Genomic DNA, 20,675 nt, shown 5'->3' with positions numbered 1-20,675 from the left:
CAGATGTTACTGTTTTTGTTAATGAACATACATTTACCATAGTAAATCTGCATTCTAACTCAAGCTAATATTGTTAACTGTCAAATATTAGTTGAGACAAAACATGCAATATTAATATTGCAGCCTGCACTGAAAACTGTGCTGAAGATACGTGCCATCAAAGTCAGGCAACACAAACCTGTTTCAAAACATGAAACGATATCCCCCATTATGCAGAAACTAAGAAATTCATTTTTCTATCAAGATTTTTATTTTGTTTAGGAAAAATGACAAATGTTTGAATGTTTTACCTCAGATTTGTGAAATGTTCACCTGTTTGTCATGATATGTTCTGACAATAAAGAGTAGTTTAAAACCACAATTAACGCTCTGCTTTCTACAACTTTCACTTAGGAGCAAAAATCTGCCTTTAAACTTGAAAGAAATAAAGATTTGACATTTATCGTGATAATTATCGATATCGACTGATATAAAAAAAAATTATCGTGATCTTTTTTTTTTGGCCATATCGCCCAGCCCTACACTGGCTTCTCATTTCTCTATCTCTGTTTCTACATATATAAATATATATATTAAAGTGCTGGCAAAGTTACACGTTACACAATAATAAGCAGACCACTGCCTGCCCATTATCTACAAGTCAGATGCGTATGGTTAAATAATGTAATGCATGCTATGTATGTGCATTTATGTGTAAATAAAACCCTGAAATAACAGTTTAACCCTTCACTATATTCACAAATAATATTATACTCGCACATTAAGAGGTTATTGGTGGATTTGTCAACTCCGTCAGCTTACAGGTCAACTCCGTCAGAACCTGACAGAACCTGACGGAGTTGACGTCTGACGTAGTTGACGTAAGGGCATGTATTTTCCCGCCAAAACATGTATTGTACACTGCAGCTAGGTAGTTTTTCCTCAGTTGCTAGCTGTCCCAATAACCTCACTAAAATGCTTAAATTCAATCCACTATGGTTTAAAAAAAAGTATCTTAACAGAAAGATGGTATTGACATGGTGCAGCTGTGACCATAGGAATATTGACATTGTTTGTCTAAAATATAAAAAAATGTCAAACGTACCAGAGCATGTGTGGTAGTGCTGCATTCACCACAGGCAGAGAGATGAAAAGGGGTCCTCAGGGATATAGCTGACCATGCTATTTCCTGATTTAAAGAGCTTTATGAAAAAATCTGATGGAGTTGACAGAAACTGAGGACACAACTTTAATAGGCAGATTTTTATGGAAAATATTGTTTGATGTTTACTTCATGCATTGTTTTTTATATTTATACCCCTTATTTTTTATTTGATATACTGTATATGTTTTCACAATTGTAGAGCTTTTTTAAAGTTTTTTGGGATGGTTAATATTGTGACCTCTTGCTGAGGACAAGTGCAATAACATGGACCTTCTAACCACATACCATACATTTAAACAAATTTCCCCAAAAAGATAAAAAAAAAGTTTATTCTAAAAATCATAGGTATATACAATTCCTTTAGATTTAACTTTGTAAGTATGTCAATCATGATGAATTTCTTAATTTTTGCTATAAATTAAGACTTTTCTTTTCTAAATTAAGACATGTTTTGTCTCGACTCTCAAGAATCAGTGATATATATAAATATACACACATTTGAGCAGAAAATCCATTTTGGGCCACATTCAACTGCTGCGTGAATGTAGCTTTGATTTCACACAGACAGATAATTTCTGGTGCCATTGTAAATTGCTGAGCCATTTAAAATGCTTTCCACAAAAAGAACAATTATAGGGTCTCACTTCTGTGTGACTTTTCATGTGTATCTGTAAGTGTGATGGCAAAAGAAATGTCTTTTTACACTGGTCACAATTAAATCGGCTTCCTCCAGAGTGAATGAGCAGGTCATTTCTTGAATTGCTCCTTTTCATAAACCTCTTGTCACACTCAGATATTTGTAATTTCTTTCTAGAATGAGTTTGCAAATGACGTTTCAGGTCATTTCTTAAATTGCTCCTTTTCGTAATCCTCTTGTCACACTCAGATCTTCGTAATTTCTTTCTAGAATGAGTTTGCAAATGCAATTTCAGGTCTCTATGATATTTGAAAGTACTCTCACACCAAAGACACTTGTAAGGCCTCTCTCCAGTATGAACCCTTGAGTGAATGTCAAGGTTTCCTTTAACTGTGAAACTCTTTCCACACTGAAGACAGGTATAAGGCTTCTCTCCAGTGTGAATTCTTGTGTGAATCTCAAGGTTTGCATTTTTTTTGAAAGTCTTTCCACAGTGATGGCACATGAAAGGCTTCTCTCCGATGTGAATCTCTACATGATTCTTAAGGTGCTTCTTGTCTGTGAAACTTCTACCACACTGATGACATATTAAACAGTTATCTTTTGAGTGAATCCTCATGTGGTAATTAAGGGTTATTGTAAATCTGAAACTCTTTCCACACTGACCACATACAAACGGCTTCACTCCGGTGTGAATTGACATGTGCTTATTAAGGGTTCCTTTATGAGTAAAACTCTTTTCACAATGAGGGCATTTGTAAGGCTTCTCTCCAGTGTGAATTCTTGTGTGGCAGTTAAGGCTTGCTTTTTGAGAAAAACTTTTTCCACACTGTTGACAGGTGTAAGGGCTCTCTCCAGTGTGAACTCTCATATGGACTTTTAGGTTTCCTTTTCGAATAAAATTTTTCCCACACTGTTGGCATGTGTACGGGTTCTCTCCAGTGTGAATTCTCATGTGATCTTTAAGGCTTCCTTTTTGAGTGAAACTTTTTCCACATTGTTGGCAGGTGAATGGGGTCACTTTAAAGTGAATTCTCATATGGACTTTCAGGTTTCCTTTTTGAGTGAAACTTTTTCCACATTGTTGGCAGGTGAAAGGGCTCTCTTTAGTGTGAACTCTCATGTGGGATTTAAGACTACCTTTTTGAGCAAAACTCTTTCCACATTGCTGGCAAGTAAATGGCTTCTCTCCTGTGTGAATTCTCATGTGAACTTGAAGGTTTTTATGTTTTATGAAACTCTTTCCACAATGTTCACAGGTGATATAACTTCCAGTTTCTGTATTTTGAGCTCTTTTTCGTGACAAAGTCTTTTCATTCTGTGAGCAACACAAGGATTTTTCTCCAGGTATTAAATCATGTTTTGCATACAGATCTTTGACTTCCTTTTTAGTGTCCTCTTGACTCTCCTCTTTTAGTGCCATCAGATCTAAGAAAAAATAACCCCAGTTTAATTGCACAAAGCGACACAATTCAAAACATTTAGACATGTAAAGCATAAAAAACAAACAAACAAACATGTACACTAGATCCTATATACATTCGCTATTCACTAATGCAGGGGACACACTTAACGACTAGTTGAAACATTCTAAGACTAAAATGAACACACTTACAGACTGTTTCCAACTGTAGCACATTTTAAACACCGACTGAACATAACTGTTTCTGATTCGGGTTGTTTGGGCAAGATCAATCTTAAGTATCAAATTACATTCATAATCGGCCTTACAGTTGTTAAGTGTGTCACCGGCTTTAGCTAACTCTTCTCAATATTGTTAATTCTTAGCTATATGAAATGTCCCAAATACTTTCAAGCTGGCAATTATCAAATCCCTCTAACCAAAAAGAAAATCTTTTGATTTAAAAGAACTAGTCAGGTATAGTTTAATCTCCATGGAGATGGGGGATTTGAGTAAACTTTTCTTTCCATTTATTGCACTTTAAGTACTCCAAGACAAAAGCAAAAACTACTTGCCTAACTAATAGTTCAAACTTTATAAAGGCAAGTGACGACTCAGTAAAAATAAGAACAAATACAATAATTACAAGCATAGGTAAATACAATATAACAAGTTACAAATAAAGTAAGGTCTAACTGTAATATTCATTTCAGGTACAGAAATGTAATAATTAAACGTAAAATAACACTATGTTCACTGTATAAATGTATTATAGATTAATCTTTGTTAGAGCTGTGTTTTGTTGTTTAGTTAACATTAATGACATACAGACAACACCAGGTATTTATAGGTTGCTGTCACTTTAAGACCTAATGCACCTATCCAAAGACAACTGGCTGGGTTTACGAGAATACTTGCTGAGACGGGTATTTTGACAATTTTGTGTGTCCATCCAAATGCAAGGAGACACAAAAGAGGGATCAATTCGGAGTTTGTGCGCTATCTGAAAAGCAGCTCTCTCTGTGTGCGCGGCTGTGTGCACTGTCTGACCACTACCACTTTGTGTAAATGAAAAGATGTCTCATTACAACAAAGTATGGAGTGCCACATGGCTCTGTATTAGGTCCTCTGCTTTTCTCCTTGTATATGTTTCCCGTGAGGGACATTTTCATTAGTTTTCATTGTAATGACAATGATATTTATATTTTGTCTCAACCCCAATTTAGCAGAGTGTTTTAATGCTATTAAAGATGTGATACTTGTCAGAGCCAATAGCCTTGTGGGCAGTGCTCCGACATGTAGCGGGGTTGCACTTTGGGCGATCCATGACAGGATCAGGATCAAGGTGCATGATCGATTGCTCCTGTCTGCCTTGCTGCTGCTGTTGAGTTGGTTTGCGTCTGTAAGCTTCGTATATCTTCTGTTTTGAATCATTTACAATCATTCCTTGTTGTTTATACTGCTAAATATAACTTACTCAACACCACACATTAACCTGACATTGCTAGCTTCAATCTAAATCGTTATTGCTAGCACAACATGGTAGTAATTCGCTAGCCTGTTAGCGTGCCATCCGTGCGCACTTTTTTTTTTCGCGCACTCACGCCTTTTACGAGTTCATCAAACAACTGTGGTGAGTAGGATCAGTCAACAAACACAGTGATCATGTCATCTTCTCTTATTATCACTTGCACTTCATGTAACATGTATAGCATAACCTTCTCTGTCAGCACAGGATTTACATGTGATAAATGCAGGGAGATAGTCAGTCTGATGGAGAAGATTTCAGAACTAGAGACATGCATCCAAACTTTAATAGAGGTTAATTGCAAGAGTGCAAGGGCTTTAGATACTGCTTAGGATGCGACTAGCTTAGTGAACTCTGTACATTGTTCGGTTCCGGCTGTAGAGCCCGTGCAGCAGGGCAAATGGGTGACGGTGAGGCGCTGTAGTCGCGGGACAAAACACTGCTATTCCATTCTGATTACAACATTAAACAGGTTCTCCCCACTCAGTGAAACACCCACTGTGAATCCTGATGAATGTGCCCTAGTTATTGGTGATTCTATTACACGGAACGTGAAAATAGAGACACCAGCCACCATAGTCACATGTTTGCCAGAACCTAGAGCGCCTGACATCAAAGCAAATTTAAAAGTGCTGACTAGTGGTAATCATAAATTCTCTAAGATTATTATTCACGTTGGCACTAATGATGTTCGACTTCACCAGTCGGAGATCACTAAAATTAACGTTAAAGAGGTGTGTGAACTCGCAAGTATGATTGTAAGTACAGGCACTGTAATTTGCTCTGGCCCCCTTCCTGTTTGCCAGAGTGATGAGATATTTAGTAGACTGTCCTCACTCAATGGCTGGCTGTCTAAGTGGTGTCCGCAAAATAATATAGAATTCATAGACAATTAGAAAAGTTTTTGGGGCAGACCTGACCTGTTTGAAAAGAGATGGTATTCATTCCTCCTGGGATGGTGTTGCTCTTCTCTCTGGTAATATTGCACATAGTCTTAGAGCTCAAACATGACTTGGGGCTCAGGTCAGGAAGCAGACAGACTGGCTAAACCGATCGTCTACCAGCTGTCTCACGTCACTGAGGTCAGAAAAATCCCATCACATAGAGACTCTTTCACCTAGATATCATCATAGAGCTATGTCTGTTCCCCGAATTAGGAAATACAAAAAACTTCCAAACCCATCTAAGGGTAAAAATAAGTCTTAATTTAAAAACAAATATAATACAAATGAGCAAATGATAAAGCCTGGGTTGCTGAATATTCGATCCCTTACTTCAAAAGCACTTACTGTTAATGATATGATTACAGACTATAACCTAGATGTGCTGTGTTTGACAGAAACCTGGCTAAAACCAAACGATTACGTTACTTTAAAGGAGAACTCGGCAACTCTAGCGAACTCGAGTCACTTCTTCGCTGATTTTTCCTTTTGTTGTCGCATGTTTTCCCCACGAGCTCCCCCTACAGCTGTGGGGGGGGCGTATATTTCACAACACGGTCGTAAAAAAACTCACTTGCGGCGGCCTCCTCCCCCTCTCTACCGCTGCTCGTGTGCGTTTGTTTTGATCGGAGCAAGCCAACTGTATCGTATGGAGCTATGTCTACCGAGGTGGGTAATCTGGTAATACATCATACATGCGTGTGTGTTTATGTCGAATTGCCGTAAAGCAATTTGTGTTTCGCGCTCGCGCTCGTTCTCGTTTCTCACGAGACTTCCAATTTCTATCTTGCCGGGACGGTAGTCCCCAAGTTGCAAGGTTGGTTTTCCGCCTGGGAACGCTGGGGGGAGCGGGGAAAGTCACCAATATCACCAGAACAGGTTGTTTAACCATCCAAATGATTTCTAGACAGTTTTATTAAGTTAAAAAAGTTACCAAGTTCTCCTTTAAATGTGTCCACCCCCCAAGATTACGGTTATAAACATGAACCTCTTCTGAAAGGCAAAGGGGGAGGTGTTGCTGTAATTTATAGTAATATTTTCAGAATTACTGAGAAGTCTAGTTTCAAATATAATTCTATTGAAGTGTTGGTGCTTAATGTAACAATATATAGTGTAAATGATAAATCACCTTTGAGATTTGTGCTGGCTACTGTATACAGGCCACCAGGGCACCATACAGACTTTATTAAAGAATTTGCTGACTTTCTATCAGAGTTTGTACTGGCTGCAGATAAAGTCCTAATTGTTGGTGATTTTAATATACATGTAGATAACGATAAAGATGCATTGGGATTGGCAAGCCATGCCCCCGTCCCACGAACCCACTATTTGTCCAATTACCCACTATAGTGGGCAAATGTCCCATTGACCCCCCATGACCACTCCCAAGCCACGCCCCCATCCCACGAAGCGGAGATGTGGGGTCCAACAGAGAAGGGTGCACTTCGGAACCAACGGGCCCAGGGAGCAGTTAGCAGCCTGAGTGCCAACTCGTTGCGAAATTCCGTTTCCGAGATATAGCGGCTTTATTCCAAAAACGAGTTAAGCATAACGGGGCATGTGCGGTGAAGGGAAGGCTCCAGATTTTCCCTAAGTCTAAAATCACAAAGTCACTCTGACTTCCAGGCCCTCCTTCGGTCTGAGCCAAGCCGGGGAAGGCTCACCATACTCGGCCAGGCTCAAATTCTCCCACAGAACCCGGAGCACGGCTCGGAGCGATAGGTCTATGGCAAACATGGGGGGGGGGGGGGAAGCGTGTGGGTTGTCGTTTTCTCTTAATAAGTCGGGAAAGGAAAGAGGAAAAATTCTGAAACTCAGACCGTAGATAGCCCTGGAGGAGACCCGTCCAACGAGACCATACCCGCAGAGGTGGGTGGTCCGGTCCGCGAGCTGCATCCGGTCAAAAATTAATTAATTAAGTGATATGAATTAATGGTTTTCAATTTTTTCTGTTTAATAGTAGGCATTGGGTTTAATGTTACTCAAAATATTTGTTTTGTTTATGCTGTATTGCAGAGTCCTGCACGGGTTGGTGACCCGCAAATTTTGCTCAAACGGGTGAAAAATATCCAACTGTGTCGGATACGGGTGCGGGTCAGACACGGGTCTAAACACGGGTTTAAAACAATCACATGCAAACGTAAAAATATATGCAGGGGTGCACATAACATTTTTGGTCTTGTTCTCAGGGGAGAACCTGGGGTTGTTGCTTGGTCCTCACATTTTCAAATGCATTTTTTCCTTAACCCACCTCACGGGAGGAACAAATTAGAGGGATGCATAATATATTGTTAAATATTGATATCTGACTATACCTACATCCAAATAAAAAAAAATAAAAAAAATAAAAAAATAAAAAATCGAGCACACTTTAAAAGAGTCAAATTTTTATCAGGCAGTAGGCTAATATGGCCTAGTCGAGTCTATGCAGACTGCTTGTTATTATCAGAGATGGCAACGCCGGCGAAGGAGGTAACTTTACGTGACAAACTCAAAAAAGGAGAATTAAAAACAAAGGCAATAGAAGGTCATCCATCCATTTTTCCCCCAAAACGCTATAAATCCATCCTTTTTTTATATATATATTTTTTTTAAATTGATGGTTTGTCTTTTTTTTTTTAAGTATTTTGTCATTTATGAGGAAAAAACAATCTTACGTGAGTGACAGTTCTCCATTACGGACGCGACCACTCTGAAAGCGCCGCGGCACTAAAAGACTTTCAAACATTCACAGAGACCTCAAACAGAAAGCACAAAGCCTTTCTTTAAAGCGAATTTCGTTTTGTATTAATTGTATCTTAATTTTAATCCATGTTTCATTAACCAATTTCCAGGTTTTAATAAATAAAAAAAGTAAATAGGCTATCTTGATTGTTTAGGCTATTTTTTAATTATAGCCTAAGTGTAAAATATTAGGCTGTGTATACCGACATGGATCAATTATTAATATTAAATTTCATCTGTCTTTTGTAGGCATAGGCTAGCTGATGGCGCACCAACGAAAAATCCTAAATTATGTGCCAAAATGCGTTTTCTATTAGGCTACAATGAAAATATTGTACGGTCAGGTTTGCCGAAGTTCGTTTAATTTAGGCTATATTTATTTAAATTATTTATTTATTTTTGTCATGTGCGCCGATCGGAGACGGAGTTCACTGCTGATATTCTGAGGTAAGAGAGTTTTCTAGTCTCGCGGCTGTCATCAGCAGTGCTTTGCATTGCCCAATCAGCGGATGGCGGGCGGGTGCGGTTTTAAAAATTGGTCAAAAACGTTGGTGCGGATGGATGGCGGACGGATGAGTTTTGCGATGCGGTTGCGGATGAAATAGACCATCCGCGCATCTCTAGTTCTGAGGCCTATCCAACACCACAGATAGCACCTATCTATCCCCAAATCTTAGGTACGCAAATGAGGGTTGCGGCAATTCATCTGGTACGCATTGTTTAATTGGGTAGCGCATGCGCACCACTTATGTGCATCCCTGAATATATGCATATTTTTAGGAACACATCTACAAAAATATGCCTGTATTTCAAGTTGATAAAATAATTTTAAAAATCCACATCAGTTTTATTTGTGCCCACGCCCTCCCAGGATCTATACCTACTTTCAGTTTTAAAAATTCATCATAACCGCACGCGCAATCTGCTTGCAGTCATCGAGATGGATGCTGAGGAGTTGAAGAAAAGAATAGCTAGTGGAGATTGTAAATTTGTCGACAATACATCATAAAAAATCAAGTCCATTGTGGGGGAGAAATTTGGAGTTATCTGAAGAAAACAATATTGTGAAAGGCTTAGCTGCATGCATTTTCGTGTTGGATAGCCGCAAATGTGGAACTTCATCGCAGAGAAAGCACGCAGATACTGTGGTAACAAACCAAGCAGTTCTATCGAAGAGTATTTTTCAAATTTAACACTGTTAAGTATGTGTGGTGTGCAGGGTGTGTTTGAACCCAAAATTGTCAGATGTAGGCTAGACGAAATTGATATAGTGTTGTAGCCGCGTCTGTTCGATTGGTAAAATGTTATTAGGCTACTCAGTTTTGTGGTAACATTAGCCATGTTCTTCATGTACCGGCCTTTTGACAGCTTCGGCTGAAGTTGTCCTTGTGTTAATTGTCGTATGATAACTTCTGTATGACCTGGCAATAAACATTTTTGTAAGTGTCTATAATGTGATTTTATTTCGGTTGCGGGTCAAGTGGTCGGTTCTATTTTAAGCTGGTCAGGTCGGGTGCGGTCATGCGAATTTTAATTAGCACGGGTCGGGTGCGGTTTTAAGCACTGCGGGTACAGGCGGGTGCGGATTTACTAAATCGGACCTGTGCAGGACTATGCTGTATTGTTTACCTTAGTTGGGCATTCATTATGTCATACATTAAATTAAGTAGGATCTTCTCACGTGCATTTGAAGGCAACATTAGTATATGTCTGGTCATAGGCGCCGATTTGTTTCTACCCCCTTCACAACACCCCAAACACAACCCCCCCACCACACACATGTCGGGACCGATGTGAGATCCACCAATTAGAGAGGTTCCCGAATCTCAATCGATTATGTGTCAACATGTCTGTCCACATGAGGCGACCCGCTCCATGTCAAATAAAGCCACTTTAATAGGGACACTCAAACATTCTTCAAAAATATCATTCATTTCTGTAGAGCTGGCCATTTTAAACAAGGATCAAAGTTCTGCTTTGAGAATGAAACCAACCTGTTTGTTCCTCAGTATCTTCTTGTTTCACACTGAATGTTTCTTCAATCTTCATTTCTTCACTCTCTTCTTTAATAAACGCCATCATAATAACAGTGTGTCTCAGTTGCTTCACCAGTTTTTCTGTGTGTTTATACATAACGTCATGTTAAAGATGAGAATAATTAACAGAAAGAAAATAAATCCAAACTAAATCTCTGCGATCAATCTAAATCAATCAGCTCTAGTTCAGTAGTTCAGTTCACTGGTAAGAGAGTCAGTCAGAGTGAGTTAATGGCCTTAAATGGCCCCATTAAAAAAACTAAAAAACACTACAAATAATAATAAAAATGGTTAGTAAAAGTTCTCAATACACATGTCTCGTCATCAGAGATACATCTTTGTTTCCCAATTCAGATTTATAAGCAACATTTGCTTCAATTGACTCCTACGTTTCAAAAAGCTCTGTTTCTCTAATCTCTACTTTTTAATGAGCGATTCATGAAATAGCTAGCGCACTGATAGGAGCCTGTTTTGTTAGGCATGTGCGGATGCGTTTTATCTACAAAAAATAACGTTCTTTAATAATATATAAAGCATTATAATGTTACATTAAAAAAATATATAATTAACTTTATATCTCTTGTAAAAACGATTATAAAATTGATTGAACAGTTTGTATTGATTTAAACCGTTTAAATGACTAAAAATACAAACCTTTCTTCAGACGAATTACATCCTATGCAGTAGCGCGGCGCCTACTTATGACGTCATATTGCCGCGCCAAAATGAAAGTCCTTTTTTTTAGCGCATTGCATCCTGTGTGCATATTGCATCCCACCTACTGTGCTGTTATACAGTCAGGATTTATTTAAGATAATTTTTTAATTATCTCTTCCATACGCACATACTTACATTTATACACACGTTACTTGTTACTCTGCCCCAACTCTAAATCCACCAGAGCTCAGGAATAATCACTGATTCTTGAGATAAGGGTGCAAAACACACAAAAGCCCTCTTTATGTTAAAAAAATAAAATAAAAAATCATCAAAAAATAAAAAATACTTAAAGACTTAGTTACCTCTAAATCAATTGCTATTATGTTTAAATAATTTTATTAGTATTATTTAAATACATGTTCTATACTTGGAAAATACATGTAATGTAATATTTACTTCATTTTTTTTTTTTTTTTTTTTTACCAAAGCTTGCTCTGTTTTGCTGTAGATCATTAAAGCGTAACACTGCCGCAAAAGTGCCTTCGTGCGCAAACGCTGCCTGCAAAGTCATTGCCTGATAGGGCAGCGAGGCAACAAGTCACCGGCCTACGTTTTCGAATGCAGCCATAGTCCTGGAAATTTTATATTTCTTTATATTTTATACAAACAATGTTGAAGTCTCTGTGGTCACAGGTTTAAAGTGTCAACTCGTCATCCCAGTGTAATAGTTTCTGTAAATAGTTGTGGGATATATCTTGGCATTTATGATATACATTAAGGCAGCTAAAACTGAGAAAATAAACAAAATTGCTCAAATGTACAACACAGTAAGCTGATGGAGTTGACAAGTGCTCACAAAACTCTTTATATAGGGATAAATTATTATTATTATTTTGCATAGGGGGAATTATTCTAATGTTGTTTCATGATTTTATTTACATATATATTTGGCCAGATTTGTATGCCTTTTATACATAGCATCTTTACATTTACTGTCACCATGAAACCAAAATTGATGATTCTTTTTTTAATGGTATATAGCAGTTCATGTTATAAATAATTAATTTGAACTAGTGCTGTCAAACGATTAAAATATTTAATCGTGATTAATCGCATTAATGTCATAGTTAACTTGCAATTAATCGCAATTTTTTATCTATTCTAAATAAAGCCTTGAGACGAAGAACCATATAAGTCCATATTTTCACATTTTGAAAAATATATTTTTTTTTATTTGGACTGTAAACATTATTATATATTTTTATTTTACTTGAAGATAGACAACAAAAGCTTCCCAATTCTATTGAGTTATAGAACTCAAGGCTATATGTCCAGTTAATGTGGAATAACAGTAGAAGTCCAATTCATCATATCACTTTAAACCACTGGAGATTTGATTCCTTTATCTTAGTTTTAATACAGTAACAGAACCTTAAAGAAAATATTAAGCATTTCTTTCTTTCAATTTATTTATTTATTTTTTGCTAACGTAAATCACAGAACAAACAAACAATACAGTGCGAAAGATTAACCCCTGTTTCAAACCGCAAGCGTCAGCGGCGTGTGAGCAGCGCATATTTTTTTTCGGCGTAACGTTACATGTTAATCAATAAGTTCATTAGTATGGCAGGCGAACGGGGACAAAAGTCTTTAAACGAAATGCGTGATTTTCAGCCGTGTCAACACGCACCGTTTGTCCGCGTTAACGCGACAACACGCAGAGCAGCCAATGAAATTGCTGTATTTGAGACTATAGGTGTGTTCGACATCGGCTGCGGCTGGATGTAACCGATCGGCGAGAGTAGCCGCGTGCAGGCAGGGAGGAGCTGCAAACGGAGACGTGAAGTCGGACACTTTCTGGTTCCCGTAGTGACCGCTCACGTGGTGTTTGCATACTTTACCACAGCTGAAGTGAAATAAATGCAATATTTGCCTAATAATGCACAGATGTTTCAGAGACATTTTCATTCAATACTTTATGCTCTGCTTCATACAGCGTCTGTTTAAACAAGAATAAAGGTAAACATAAGCTACTTTCAATGAAGTGGAGTCTACGTTTTTTAATCAGTTTTAATTTGATAAACATGACACAATATAACATCGCAACTACATGAAAAGTGTGTTTACTGTTATACAAAACTGATTTGTGAGCTTTAGAGGAACTAAAGGTGTTCGAATAAACACGAAACACACGTGATCGTTGTCATGCGGTGAATCCGGCCAATCATGGAACAGCTGTGTCGTCATCAGCCCTCGTGCAGCCGCTCTTGAGAAGCTGCGCTGGCTGAGTTCTCCGGCTACTCTCAAATCGCTCTCGCGGTACTTTGATGGCACACGTCACAGTCACGTGGCGTCCGGCGCTGCATCAAGTCGGACAAAATTTCTAACCGGCATGCACTGCTTCAAGTCAGCCGCCGATCGGTCTGCGCAGAGCTGCATGAAGTCGAACAAGCCTCATATTTGCATATGTGACGTGATGGTACGTTAGTATATACGTATACAAACATCAGACGTCATGTTTATTCATGAAGGATGTCGTAATGGTATACTGGTATGCACGTATGCAAACATCAGACGTTATATTTGTTCATGAGGGATAATGCATTGGTACGTTGTGAGTGATGTCAGTCTTATGTCATGATTTGTCATGCCCTTTTAAGTTGTTTGTTTAACGTTCTTTCTCAAGGTAGAAAAGTCAACAGCTTAAACGATGGCTCTTAGAATGGCTCTTTTATTTTAGCAAACTGCCAAAAAACTTTTCAGACTGTGTACAGCTGAACCAAGAAAAGCTTAAGATTGCACAGCGCTGATAATCATGAATGGCAGAAGAAAAAGACTGCAATTAAAAAACAAAACAAGAGAAAATTATTTTAATGTAAGCAATAAAAAACTGCACACATCAGCTGTGGAATAAAAGAAAAGAAATGCACGTTTAACTAGATTAAGGCATACCCCTGTCTTAATTTAAACCCTGTCCACCACCCTCAAAGGTTTCACAAAGTTATTTTTGCCACTGTAACTTATGGCTTCCTAAAGAAAGGTTTATGGGTAAATAAATGAATAATAATAAAAAAATATATACCAGGGCTCAACATTAAGCCTTTTCATTTGTCCTTCGGTCGGTCATTCACTTGTCAGAGTAAAAACATTTGTTTGAACAGGAAAAAAATGAGATTTTTTTTTGTGTGTGTTGTAAATATAATTACGTAATATAATATTACGAATCAGTATTCTCATCACTGTTCAGTCAGCTTTAACATATATAAATCGGCATATTTATGATATTTTAATCTTTATAAAGGGCATTTTCCCTAATCGTTTTAAATATAGGCCTATGCTTCATCTTTCATTAGAATAATAAGATGCTAAAGGGCTTTACCAATCAAATTAAACTGCATTAAATAATGTAATGAGATTATTTAAAATATTTTTTGAATATACAAATAAGAAATATTATTTGTACATAGAAATAATATTTATAAACCGCCAGTAGGAGGCGGCAGGCGACCGTCTTAATGAGTGAGTAATTTATTCAAATGATTCATTCAAACGGCTGATTCATTCAGAGATGAGTCAGTTGTAAATTAATAGGAATTCATTGAATCTTTGACTCAACTGATTCATTCAAAACACTGAATCATTCGGTAATGAAACACAGTTGAGTTTTCCTTTGAGATGCGCTGTGGAACTATTTTCGCTGCTGAAATAGAACATATAGAACGTGTCTAACATTCAACTGACTTAATATTAATTACTTGTTTATTGAACTGTAACTGTATCATATGTTATAAATATAAAAACACATTTTGAATGTTTCATTTGTTTCCAAATTAGGCGCACAGAAACTTGTTATAGTCAGAAGACTATATAGGCTATATTAGGCTATTCTATTCACTATCAGTCGCCACTTACACTAAATTAATGCAGAATAGTAATTTTTTGAAAAATTCATATTTTGTTTCCATTTATGTTGATTTATAAAAAAGTGAACAGCATGAGTAAGATAGGATGCGCAATATATCGAGAGACATGGAAAGGTTGATTGAGACATGATTTTGACCACTTCATTAAGTTTTGTTTTGTAGAAAGCCTTTCTTTAAAGTGAGTTTCGTTTTGTATAAATCAGGCCCGGCTCCAGATATGAGATGAAAGGTGGGCCAAGTGATATTCCAGGTGGGCCGGTGTTCTTTAATGCTTTAATCTCACATGTCTATTGATATAGTTTTAATATCATATATGTAAGGCAATTGTTAGGGTTGTTTGTTATTGTTGTGTTGTGTTTGTGTCTTCATTTTTAATATTTTTTGTACATATTTTGGAACTATTTAGTAACTTTATATATATATATAGATAAAAATGGTTAACATGTTTATTTTTACATTCTCTTTTTGCATTTGTAATTTTTTTGACCCCTTAACAGATCTTGTATCAATTAAGTAACTTTAGATTTGATAAAAAGGGGCAGTTCTTTTAAAATAACTACTTACATCAACTAAAACAAACTTGTTACTTGAGTGAAGCATGAACTGTAAGAATTGGGTTTATTCTTGTAATGTTTTGTTAAAAAGGGGCAGTTCTTTTAAAATAACTATTTACATCAACTAAAACAAACTTGTTACTTGAGTGAAGCATGAACTGTAAGAATTGGGTTTATTCTTTTAAAATAACTATTTACATCAACTAAAACAAACTTGTTACAAACTAAAAATGTTAATTTTATCTGAAATGCTGTTTTTCTTAAGAATTATTCTCACGTCTGTTAATATAGTATAAAATTACAGATTTTTGGCCATTGTTATTTTGTACATTTTTATTTATTTTTTTATTTTTTTATTTATATTTTATTTACAATCTTATGTAGGCCTATATTTAGGATTTTTTATTTATTTATTTATTTTACCACACAATAGATCTTGTATCAGTTTAGTGACTTTAGATTTGAGAAAAACAGGGCAGGTCTTGAAAAAGATCTACTTCTGTCACTATAATATATACAGCATTAGCTTTCTACTCATTTTAGAGAATTCTGTGATGGTATTTGGCCTTAAAAGATTGGGTTCGGGCGCCAGGGGTAAAAACCACCACAATTATTTAATTAATCCCTCATTAAAAACACTACACATAAGGGTTGACAATCAATTATGAAACAGACCAAGGAAACACAAGAAAATTGAGTTGGAAGTTTTCTATTCAAATTCCATTCCAGTCATATTACCACTCAGTACATCACGACGTTCAATTCAAAAAAGAAATAAAACGAAGGAGAAAAAAAACTAATTAAACAAAACACCTATTAATTTCAGCGGTTCTTGGGGATGAGTGGATGGTATCATAGGTATGTCCCTAATTTTTCAGCTATTGCTGAACCCTTAAACGCCTTGAAACGAAAAGGAGTCCGTTTCCAGTGGTCAGCTGACTGTCAGGCTGCTTTTGAGAATTTGAAAATGCACCTTTCTTCTTCACCAATACTGGGACACCCTAACCATGCTTGCACATTCATAGTTTATACAGATGCTAGTTCAACAGGTTTGGGTGCTGTTCTTGGTCAACGACCATCTACATTTGGTACGACTGAAGAAGTACTAGCATATGCAAGCCGTACACTTACTGGTGCAGAAAGGAATTATTCCACCACAGAGAGGGAGTGTTTGGCTGTTGTTTGGGCGGTCGAGAGGTGGTGGCATTATTTGGAGGGCAAGTCTTTTATTGTTGTGACTGATCGTGCGTCTCTCCTTTGGGTGTTTAACACTACCAAGGCAAACTCTCGCCTGATTCGTTGGGCTTTGAAATTGCAAGAGTTTGAATTTACTCTTGAATACCGCAAGGGAAAGCTTAACAGTGCTCCTGATGCTTTGTCCCGTATCAGTAACTCTGACTCTACTCCAATAGTCGCTGCTTATACTAAGCAAACCCCAGATAGTCTGGTCTTACAGTTTCCTCTCTCTGATGAGGATATCTGGACAGCACAGCAGCAAGATGTAGAGGTCCAAAGAGTATATCAGAGTATAGTTGATAATATGCAGAGTCTTGATGAGTCTGGTTCTGGATTTGTTATTTTAGAGGACAAGGTTTACCGGAAGGTGACTCATCCTGCCAAGGGAACTTATTTTCAAGTGTATGTTCCACAGATCCTTCGCCAGACTATGTTGGAAGCATATCATTCCAACCCGTTAAGTGGGCATTTTGGTCGTTATAAGACACAAAAAAGGTTAATGGAAGTTGCTTTTTGGCCAAATATGTGGGGGGATGTTTCAAAGTTTGTTAAAAATTGTGTCAGTTGTCAACAATGTAAGCCTGAGTGTCGTAAACCAGCGGGCCTGTTACAGCAGACTGAAGCACATGAACCATGGGAATTGCTCGGCGTGGATCTTATGGGATCGTTGCCTCGTAGTACGCAAGGTAACACCCAGCTAATGGTGGTAGTAGATTATTATAGCCATTGGGTGGAGTTGTTTCCACTTCGAAAAGCTACTGCTGTGACAATTGCACAGACGCTAAGGAAGGAAATTTTGACACGGTGGGGTGTTCCGAAATTTTTGTTGTCGGACAGAGGTCCTCAATTTACCTCTGAGATTTTGCAGGAGCTGTGTAGCAGGTGGGGAGTGGTGCAAAAATTGACAACAGCATACCATCCCCAAACCAACTTCACAGAACGTGTGAATCGGACCGTTAAGGGGATGATATCATCTTATGTGTTTGGTGAGCATAATCATTGGGATCATTATTTGCCAGAGTTGAGGTATGCTATCAATTCTGCTGTTCAGGAGAGTACTGGATACTCCCCTGCAGAATTACTCTTGCAAAGAAGGTTGAAAGGACCTTTTGAACGTGTTTTAGAACCACACCAGACTAGTCTCAGGGTTCTTAAAGATTTGCAGGAGATCGTAGAAAAGAACTTGTCTCGAGCTAAGGAGAAACAGAAAAGTTTTTATGATGCCGGTCGTAGGAATGTGACTTACTCCAGGAGAGATAGGGTTTGGATGAAAGCACATCCCCTTTCCAAGGCCTCCAAACAATTTGCAGCCAAGTTTGCAGCAAAATGGATTGGGCCTTATCGAATTGTAGAAAAATTAGGTCCAGTAAATTATCGGGTTGTGCGTGAGGACAATGGAGAGGACTTGCGTACAGTCCATGTGTGCAATTTGAAGCCTGCCTTTCCCGCTGCTGCAGAGTTTGATCTTAAGGAAAGGGAGGAAGTCTTGAAAGTTTTTACTGAGGAGACAGATGATGAGGATTTTCTAGGGTTTTAATACTGATAAAATTATGTCCTGGATTAATTAGCACTCTGTATTGCAAGGCCAAATGATTTACAAATGACTGAAATCTAAATGTTGAAGGCAGGAACTTGTGCTTTATGCTGTTGTTATTGCAGGGTTTCATGTATTGACATTACCCTGATGATGAGCATGTGTATATATATATATATATATATGTATATATATATGTATATATATATGTGTATATATATATATATATATATATATATATATATATATATATATATATATATATATAGTGTTTCAGAATATTAGGGAATCTTTCTCCATGGGGGGAAGAATGTGACAGTCGTCAATGATGTGTTTTTCCTATTCCGTACTGGGGATGGCGATGTTGAGCCTATATCCGGGGAACCAGGTGGGAAGTTATTTAAGGAAGTGTGATTGGGTCAATGACGTTAAGGATTTTCAACAGGCCAATTTTAAAATACGAAAATTAACAATATATATTGCAATTGTTCAATCATTAAGAATGTTGTGTACATATTAATTCAAATAAAAATTTTAAATTAAGTGATTTTAGTGTTTTTTTCATCTAGATGAATTGTCCATAGGCTTAAAAAATGTCATGTGGGGCGACCGTGATTTATCTTAAAATGAATTAATTTCCTTAACATAAATGTATTTTTTTTTTTACATGTTCTCAGTTATTAAAGTGTTTAAAAACAGAGTATTTGAATTTCTTTTGAGTTTTTGTATATAACGATCTCATATTTTTTTTCTGCAATTTCAGTCGCCTTCTAAAATGCAGTTAACAGACTTATTTTTCCTGTAAATCGCATAAAAGTGATAGAAATGTTTTAAAAATATAATTTACTAAAGCATACTGTATCAGTGATTCATATTTCAGCCACAGAAATAAGATATTTTATTTTAAATTTAATACAGTGATAGCTTTTATTGGTCGCACCACATGATAAGTGGTCGCTCCAAATGACACGAAAACCTTATATGGTTAAAAATCTATTTAAAGAGATCAATGAACAATACATTTTATAATTTTTTTTTAATTTAAACCAGATTTTATACAAATTTCACAGAATTTTCCTGAACATAAACATTTTATAAACTCACTTTTATAAAAAAAAAAAAATCACTTCACAAACACAAGTGCACTATTTAATTTAACTTGACTTAGAATTTCTTTCTAACAAATAATAATGTTATAGATATAAATTATTTCATAAAAGTATTGTATACAGGTAACATTTGGGGTCAATAGTTTTTTAAAGTAATTAATACTTTATTAATCAAGGACACATTCAGTGTCACATTCAGGCGCAGGCTATAATGTTCCGAAAGATTCTATTTCAAATAAATGCTGTTCTTTTGAACTTTATATTCATCAAATAATCCTGACATATACAATGTATCACAGTTTCCAAAAAAAATATGAACATTGATAATAATCAGAAATGTTTCTTGAGCAGCAAATCATTAGTGACCCTGGATCACAAAACCAGTCACAAGTCGCACACCGTATTTGTGGCAATAGCCAACAATACATTGTATGGGTCAAAATTATCGATTTTTCTTTTATTCCAAAAAATCATTAGGATATTAAATAAAGATCATGTTTTATATTTTGTAAATGTCCTACCATAAATTTATAAACATTAATTTTTGTGAGTGAATATAGCAATATTGCAAACATAAATGGACAACTTTAAAGGCGATTTTCTCAATGTTTCGATTTTGTAGCACCCTCAGATTCCAGATTTTCAGTTGTATCGGCCAAATATTGTTCTATCTTAACAAATCATACATCAATGGAAAGCTTATTTATTCAGCTTTCATATGATGTATAAATCTCAATTTCAAAAAATGTACCCATGTGACATTGACCCATTGAGTGGTTTTGTGGTCTAGGGTTACATATTAGAATTATTTCTGAAGGATCATGTGACACTGAAAACTGGAGTAACGATGCTGAAAATTCAGCTTTGATCATAGGAATAAATTACAGTTTACTATATATTCACATAGAAAACAGATATTTTAAAGTGTAATAATATTTCACTCTTCTCCTATCAAGGTACTCTGCTCTTGCTGCAGGGTTAGAATTTTTTCGCTTGGCAGTGGCATCTGGTAAAATAGATTAAAATAGTTTTAAATAAATAAATAGGCAATAATAAATACACTACTAATAAATGCATTATTACTAAACTGAAATTACATGCTCTAATTTTTTTTGTTGCATTTTTCTCATATTGTACAAAGAGTAAACACAAACTGTCTGAAATCTATAAAAAAAGATCCCAAATTGCATAAAAATCTATTCCAAATGATACTAAAGTAAAGTACTTTTTTTATATAAACCGTCAAT

At 36.5% G+C, this 20,675-nt stretch overlaps 1 protein-coding gene across 1 annotated transcript; it reads right to left on the bottom strand.

Annotated features, from left to right (window-relative positions):
- Positions 1 to 507: 507 nt before the first annotated feature.
- Positions 508 to 11,121, bottom strand: LOC307157929 (uncharacterized protein). The gene is made up of 3 exons (XM_079869924.1): positions 11,067 to 11,121; positions 10,371 to 10,493; positions 508 to 3,209 (listed from the first exon to the last, which is right to left on the bottom strand). Exons 2-3 carry the CDS (start codon positions 10,456 to 10,458, stop codon positions 1,672 to 1,674), a joined length of 1,626 nt encoding a protein of 541 aa, XP_079726050.1. The 5' UTR covers positions 10,459 to 10,493; positions 11,067 to 11,121; the 3' UTR covers positions 508 to 1,671.
- Between the last annotated feature and the right edge of the window lie 9,554 nt (positions 11,122 to 20,675).

The sequence above is a fragment of the Squalius cephalus genome (genome assembly GCF_949319135.1).
Source record: "Squalius cephalus genome assembly, chromosome: 4".
Taxonomy (NCBI): Eukaryota; Metazoa; Chordata; class Actinopteri; order Cypriniformes; family Leuciscidae; genus Squalius; species Squalius cephalus.
This window is presented reverse-complemented; position numbering and strand designations above follow the sequence as displayed.